The 7,892-nt window shown below is 37.2% G+C and overlaps 1 protein-coding gene across 1 annotated transcript; it reads right to left on the reverse strand.

Annotated features, from left to right (window-relative positions):
- Positions 1–202: 202 nt before the first annotated feature.
- LOC137965654 (kinesin-like protein KIN-12C) lies at positions 203–7,687 on the reverse strand. Its single transcript, XM_068811942.1, has 16 exons — positions 7,324–7,687; positions 6,739–6,876; positions 6,570–6,653; positions 6,363–6,488; positions 6,227–6,286; positions 6,010–6,063; positions 5,811–5,903; positions 5,250–5,345; positions 4,762–4,910; positions 4,191–4,340; positions 3,961–4,090; positions 1,852–2,760; positions 1,662–1,754; positions 1,425–1,571; positions 654–1,304; positions 203–561 (listed from the first exon to the last, which is right to left on the reverse strand). The coding sequence occupies exons 1-16, from the start codon at positions 7,615–7,617 to the stop codon at positions 319–321; spliced, it is 3,417 nt and encodes a 1,138-aa protein (XP_068668043.1). The 5' UTR covers positions 7,618–7,687; the 3' UTR covers positions 203–318.
- Positions 7,688–7,892: the final 205 nt, after the last annotated feature.

Here is a 7,892-nt window from a genome sequence, read left to right on the forward strand (position 1 = left end):
TTGCCATAAAAAATAAAAAATAATTCTTAATTAATAAATTCTGTGCGCCATATTTTAAATTTTAGCCATGTTTGTAATTACAACATTTAGTTCTCTATTTTAAAATATGATATAATGTTTTTTACCATAAAAATAAAAAAATAAATTTTAAAATATACATCAATAATGCTTAAAATTAATAATACAAACAACAGATACGCCGTTTGACCGAGAACAAATCCGAACTCAATTATAATAAAAATCCTTTTTATTACAACCAAGCAACCCAAGAAGGGTCACTGTGGTTCCACCACCCAACTTCACGCGGTGAAACCTGTCCTAATAATCGCGATATGACGGTCCAAATTCAGATCTCCAGTCGTCTTCGTCTGCATACTCGTAGGTTTTCGTCTCCGTTTTGTCATTGTCCTGGCCAAAAATTGGTCGAATTGCAGATTCAGGTAACCTGCTGTCTGCAAGATAATGTTTCATGGTGCTTATCTCCATCGCATGTTTTCTCTTCAATTTCTCCATCTGCTTTCTCATCCTCTCTATCTCTTGTTTTCCTTTTTTATTGCCCTCCTGCAACAGAATACAAATCGAGATGAATCTATTGCCAAATGAAGGATTGAAGGATCAGACGAATAAGATAATATATGAGATGATTAACCAACCTCTGCAATTGAAGCAGCTTCCTCTGCCTCACGCAATCTCACAAGTAATTCCCCAGCAGCATGGACAGCTTCTGCAGTGTCCTTCAGCTGGATTCTGAGACCCTTATTCTCTTTCTTCAAGTATTCTCTCTCTTTCTCCCTTTCTACTCTTAAGGCAGAAAGTTCTGCAGCTAGGGACTCCACAAAACATGAACGAGCACCCTTAGAACCTATTTTTGCAGCCGTCCTCTTCACCTCTGCAATCCCTTCCATGATTTTCCGGTGCTTCCAAAGCAGATCATTGTATTTCTCTTGTAACTCAGTGTAGTGTTCAATCATTTTGGCATGCCCCAGGATGGACCTCTGTAATGCATCATCCAATTCCTCTGAGCTTTTCTTCTCTGACTTTAGTTCACGTTGCATCTTTTCTGCGACCTGCCGGTTGCTCTCAAGATCAACTCGTAGTTCTTCTGTTAAGCAAATCCACCTGCTTTCCATTTCAGTCCACCTCTGCCTTTCCTTCTCAAATTCAGCTGTAGTGTTATTGCTACCTGTGGTTTCTCTCGTTTCAGTAGAATCAACTGAAGAGGGATCACTGATTTCCCGCAACTGCTTCTTCAAGCTTTCAATTTCTTCAAGAAGCTCTTCCCTCTCTCTCATGTCAAAAGAGGCCTTTAGGTCATGAAAATGTATTTTAATTAGTAATTGTTGTTGTAGAGGTATCATAGTTTTGCCAGGTAGATTACATGTAAAGATTTGGTGTTCAGTGTAACAGAAAACGAAGTTGCTTACGTTATTCTCCTCAGCTTGTGAGACAAGATCAATCTCATTAGTTGGTGTCACTCTGTCTCCGTATTGCAGGTCACCCTGAGTTAGCAACCTGGTCTTCTCATTTCGATTTACAGAGTTACGAACCTCCCCTTGCTTGTAGTGCTCAACCTGTTAATTGTGTAAATTAGTAACTTTTCATGAAATGAACATTAAATAATATGCTTCTATGTGGATTAAACTTAATCAAGGGGATTTTACTTGAGAGTTCAGTTCTTCAATTTTAGCTGCTTGCTCCGCAACTAAAACTTCAAGATCTCTCTCTAGGGCAGCTTTCAAAGCACTCCCTGCAGCCTAGATTAATTGGAAGACAATTTAAATAATTAGATGGGGGGGATAGCCAAAGCAACATCCTGTAGCCATTCATTAGGAAAAGATCATTTGCTGGTACCTTGGAAGTAGTTTCTGTGTCATCATCTGCTGGTACAATCCACATGTTTAAACTTTCTTGGACCTGGTTTTGGTCATTATCAGTTTTCTTTTGTTTGCAAGACACACATAAGAAAATGCCAGAACCATCTGAAGACCGCCCCATCTCTTCTGATGTCTGGACACCAACATCTGTTTTGTCAATCTTAAGAAGGGAGCTTGTTGTGAAATCTCCAAAGGCAAATACATCTGCTGTTTTCTTTGACGATGAGTTTTTCTGATGTTGGTCGATTATCTGCAAGCCTCTGTGAAGGCTAGCAGCCAAAGATTCAGTGGGGCCAGACAATATCTGGCTTGACCGCAAAGACAAACAAAGAGGATCACATCTTTTGACTGACTGCCTAGCATCTACACTGATCTTGGAGCTTGAAAGATTTGACATGGATGTAACTGTACTTCTTCTATGATTATCTTTGATTTTGGGAGATTCACAAAGTGCTGGATCTTGAAGAAACGAGGACCCTGCACAGATACTTGGCACTTCTAGTTTTTCAACTTTCCCAGAATCTTGCAATAGGCATGAGCTAGGTTCCTGGTTACATGAACTAGTTTTCTCAGTAATATCTACGTTGGTTGCGATATCCAGAGTTTCTTCTGATGTAGTAGATAATTGTCCTATTTTATTTTCGGAGATATCCTTTGCCTCATCCTTTTGCAGGCTTTGTAGTTGAAAACAGAGCTCGTTTATGTCCCCTTCATCAACATTGATCTCTTCTTCAAAGTCATTGTTTTCTATTTGAGGTAATATGAGAGAACGGTTAAGGCTGACTCTCAACTGGTTCAAGCTTTCACGGGCATTGTGTCTTTTGAAGTGTCTGCTGTCATGACTGAGTGAAGTGATCCCATTTGACTTAGCTCTTATAAGCTCTTCCTGTGAACAGTAAAAGCCCTAGAGTCAGCTTTAACCATTTTTTTTTTTCAAGAAGTAAAACATGCACGTACAAAATTATTAACAGTTTCTTTCACATTAGAGTCACTACATTCTAATAAATATTCACATGATAGAAAATCGAAGTCCTCAATTCATTTCCGTATAAATTTCTGTATGAGCTTTATTGCTTTCTCCTGAACTTGATTAACTAAAGTTTCTCTCCAGTTGGGCAATGCATGGAGGCCTCTGCTGCCCAATTGAACAAAAAAAAAAAAAATTGCACTTATGAGGTAGCATATTTGCAAGTACATGGGCCCTTTCTATTTTCATCTATGCAGCCTAGAATGTACTTTGAAAGTATTCCGACAAAGGGTATTTGACTCTTTCAGCTGTAATAACAAATATGTGTCCCTTTTTGAAAGAATGTAATTTCATCTATGCATCTATGTGCTCCATTCATTTCTCCCAAAAGTCTCTTTTAGCTGTAATAACAAATTATGTCTCATTTTTTGACATTCAATACTTCGAACGTAGATGTGACCTGTGAGTACATAATATCATGAAAAAAGCAGCATATATAATGTAAAATGAGGTTGGGTCAGTTTGATGTTTGAGAAATGAGCTTGATCAGTCTCATTGGTTGAGTCCCATCTAGTTCTTATTAAAGAAAACCTTTTTTTCTCAATAAATTGGATGACACACAATTTGCTAGTTTGACCAGTGAAGCAACTAATCAGCATATATAATGTAAGATGAGGTTGGGTCAGTTTGATGTTTGAGAAATGAGTTTGATCAGTCTCGTTGGTTGAGTCCCATCTAGTTCTTATTAAAGGAAACTTTTTTTTCTCAATAAATTGGCTGACACACAATTGGCTAGTTTGAGCAGTGAAGCAGCTAATCAAACTGGCCTGGTCACCCAAAGCGTTTTTCTATTCAAAATATAGATTAACAAACATAAGACAAGTTCCCTATACAGGACTGGAACAACATTTAAATACGTCACATGCAGCTAATCATCAGTTAGGAATAATCCAATAATGTGATAGAAATTTGTATGTATTAAGATTTAAAATATGCTCCTAGCTAGGACTAATACCGCTCCAACCTGAACCAGGGCAAAGATTCTTGTTAAACCTAAAATTTCTTATCTTATAATTTTGAAACATCTCAAATAGGAAAGAATGACTAGGTCCCAAGTACCTTCAATTGGCGAATTTGGTCTCCCAGGTCATTGACATCATCTTCTGTAATTTCGTTTACTACTGCCTTGTTTTGCACAAGTTGTACTCTTTGTCCAAATCTCAGTGTGCTTAAAGTTTCTCCCTTGCATCTATATTTGGCCAGAAAGTCATTATCTCAGAAAAGTGAAAAAGACAAGTTTTCATAAAACAAAAAAAATCGAAAAGCATCAATTTAAATCTATGCCTGACCTTCCACTGGGAGAGATAGCACAAATAACAGTTAGCTTGGTGTTCCCCCCAAGTGACTCCCTCAATAGATGCGTTAAGCAGGATTCTCTGTAAGGAACATCTGGGTTTTTCTCTGAGTGAGCATTGTCTGCAAGTACATTGATCAACTTCCTGCAATTATCCGAGAGAAAGGTTACAAACTTCAACTGCTAAGCCTAAATTTTTTTATATTTTACAAGTATGATGTAACTATATTAAATCTGATAACAAGTATGAATAATTTGTCGTTAAAATCTTGAAATCTTGTTTCTGATGTTATCTTTTATTTTGCTGACCTTTATTATAAAAAAAACAGATCGTTCCCCAAAGGTAAGGAGCTGAGATTGCTTTAAAAAAATTTAGCACCACTATCTAATATTGATAACTGATGCTTATATCAAATGGTGGAGTTAGAGAGGTAACAACATGCAGACTGGGATTCTGACACCTGACCATGACTACTGTTACAAAGTCTTCATCCTACTGCAAATATGTTCTTCCTTATGCAGCTAAATAGAAGTAATCATCTATCATATCACAGTTAAAACCATACCCAAGTCGTGAAATAGACCGATTTACATTTCTTGCTTCTTTTACACATTCTCTACTTGCATCCTCGAGTTTGTTTTTCTCTGATCCAGCTAGATCGATGAAGCTGATTCTGCTGCTCTTTGAACTACAAATATATCTGGATGCGATTCCCTGTGGAAACAGTGAGACTAATTTAATCCCAATCAATTTCACTAAAACAATTTTCAATTTTTCAGATGGAATCATAGAAATGAATGGGACAAAATGAGGCATTCTTATGCTTCCGATAGTGCAGATTGGAAAGCAGAATGATTTATATATGCAAGAAAGAAACTGATATTTAATAAAATCACAATCAGATCAAGCAAAGGATGTGTAGAAGTAATTTGGAGATTGTTCAACAGCGTTTAAGAGAGAACACTCATGCAGCACAAATAAGAAAAGGGGTGTCAGGCTGCACAGAAAACAAAAAAGAGGTTCTATTTTTATCTTTATTCTGATCTTTCATACCTTGGTCCAAGACTCTATGACACAGGAGAAAACAATATGAGATCGAGAGCTCTTGGAGTTTGTACTTGTTGCACCAACTTTTCTATTTGAAAGCCCCTGCACATTTATGACATGTTCAGTGACTGAAGTCGGCAAAACACAAGATAAGCATAACATGTTAGTGAACGAAGACAATAAAACACAAGATAACCACATTTTAGAGCTTAAATGAAAACATAGAAATAACTCTTTGAGATTTCAGATTAGATCTTCTGGAAAACTTCCAAGGTTATACAATGTGTCAGTCGTTGAATTCTATAATAGCGGAAAGCATTAGATGGCTATTGCATTTGGTATGGAAAACAAGATGGGAAAAATTTCTCAGCCAGCCTAATTACACCTTGTGCAAGAGCAGTTCTTATTAAAAAAGAAGAGAACCAGGATTTTTTCTCCCAGATTAACTGACTAGTGCCCCATCATGAGTTATCTTGGAACATCACCCCAAAAATTAAATAAAAATAAAAATAATATTTAAAAAAAGAGAAGCACAGGGGTCAAGTTTGCAGAAGCAGAGTAACCTACCTTAATCAGTAGCAGAGTAACATCATCTAGGTCAGTCACATACTCCTCCGTCAAATTCTCTATATAAAAGCCAATCTTTGCGTCATCCTTTACCTGCTTTAGACAAAGCCAATCTCAAAGTTAAACACCAAACCCCTAACACAACTGTTAAACACTTTACTAAGTAAATCACAAAAAGATGCAGCATAACATTTTTTACCTGGAGATTCCTCATGGTTGGATCAAGTAAATCAGTAATTTGTTCATTATAAATCTGTTACAAAGAAGGCAACATTAAGAATATGAAATAATTGGTTTAAATGGAAAAGATCAGACAAGCATGATGCATCAAGAACTTCATCATGAAGCGTCGCACAAGATTGTGGAAGCCACATCAAAAATAGAGAATAAAATCAATAGGTTTAGTTAATAAATACCTCAAGAAATGAACAACGGCAGTGGTAATTTGTCAATCTCTCTTCGGAATTTCCGTGTTGCTGCAAAGAAGATAAAGGGCAACATTAAGTTCAAAATCTCTTTCTCTCTTTATTAATGAAGAGTGAAAATACATACTTTTTGAATTTCTGAAAACAGCATATTGAAGATGCGAGGCACGAGGCCCTGATACGAACTGGATGAACAACCTTCAACCATGGCACTAGGCGGACCCCACAATGTGTAAGTCTTGCCACTTCCCGTCTAGTAATCATTCAAGACGTTCTTGTTATAAACTATCAAAATAGAAAGAGATGAAAAATGTGGATTTTTACAAGCATATACCTGTCCATATGATAATATTGAAGTGTTGAAACCGGCTAAAGAGTCCGCCACCAAGGTAACCCCAACCAACTGGAACATTTCTTCCTGAAATTTGAAGTGTTTTTGTCTATATTATATACCGACCTAATTTTGAGAAAACCACGAAATTGGAGTTATCCAAGCTCTTTACCTGTGTGGTATTCGAGTCAACCACAGCATCAAAATTAAACCTCCTATCTCCAACTGATAATGAGTTGGAAGAAACCTTCTTCACGATAAGATCCTCTTCTTTCTCATGGCCACCTACAGGCCTGATCCTAGCAATGACCTACCAAAAGAGTCACAACAGAAGAAAATTAATTTAAAGATCTATCCGGGCTAGCCTGGAGAAAATAAACAAAAGCACATCGAAGTTTGGAAAATCATAAGATTTCGACAGAAACAGAAAGCAATATAGAATCGAAACAAATCCAAGAACATGTTTAATAGTAAATAAAATTAAAAAAAATTAAAAGGTATGTATCATAGGATTTCAAATTGAACAAGAAGAACCAAAGTAAACGAAAAAAAGTTAGAAACAACTTCGGTAAGCTACAGCCAAAATAAAAAGAAATCTTTCGGTACTGAACTTCAAATAACTTCAAAATCAAAAGTTTAAGGAAATAAAACAAAAAGAGCTCCCACAAAAATAAAAGTTTCATAACACATTCGAAGCTAAAGATACAAAAAGCGAGAAACACCGAGTTGCACATGAAACCTCTCGAAGCTTCGCTACCTTGACAAAAGAATCGGGAGAAACCGCCGGCCGGTCTTCCTGACCATCAGATCTAATGCTGTGCTCACTCAGAAGTGACAATTTTCCAAAACCTTTTCCATCGACAGAAGACAGCACAGATCTATCACTGCGAACGTTTGGATTAACGTTTTCTGTCCCAGATTTGGATCGCCGAAGCACGAAATTCATCTTTTTGAGTTTATCAGCAACAGATTTGGGCTGCCCGTGCGGCAGTGATTGAGATGAATCCGATCTGGATAGTCTACTTCGACGAATTTCGACGCTCGGCTTCATGTTCCTTTTAGGTGGAGAAAGAAAGAGAAGGCTCAAAATTCAAAATGCAGAAGAGCGGGGAGAAAAGGATGTGGGGGAAAAGACGTCGGTGTGGAACTGAGTGACGTTGATAATCAGATTTAAATATATTTCAGTGACGAAGGTACCCTTGATCTTTCTTTTATCAGCATGCGCTTGCAAGTTCCTTGCGTGTTTTTTATGAAAGGGCACTCTATAGAAGGCGATCGGTAATTAGGATGGAATACTGGGCCATTTAGTTGAAAAACAGGAATCCA

This window comes from Aristolochia californica, unplaced genomic scaffold (assembly GCF_029961685.1).
Source record: "Aristolochia californica isolate CCGP_79_NKW_82.1479 unplaced genomic scaffold, dmAriCali1.0.hap1 SCAF_5, whole genome shotgun sequence".
Taxonomy (NCBI): Eukaryota; Viridiplantae; Streptophyta; class Magnoliopsida; order Piperales; family Aristolochiaceae; genus Aristolochia; species Aristolochia californica.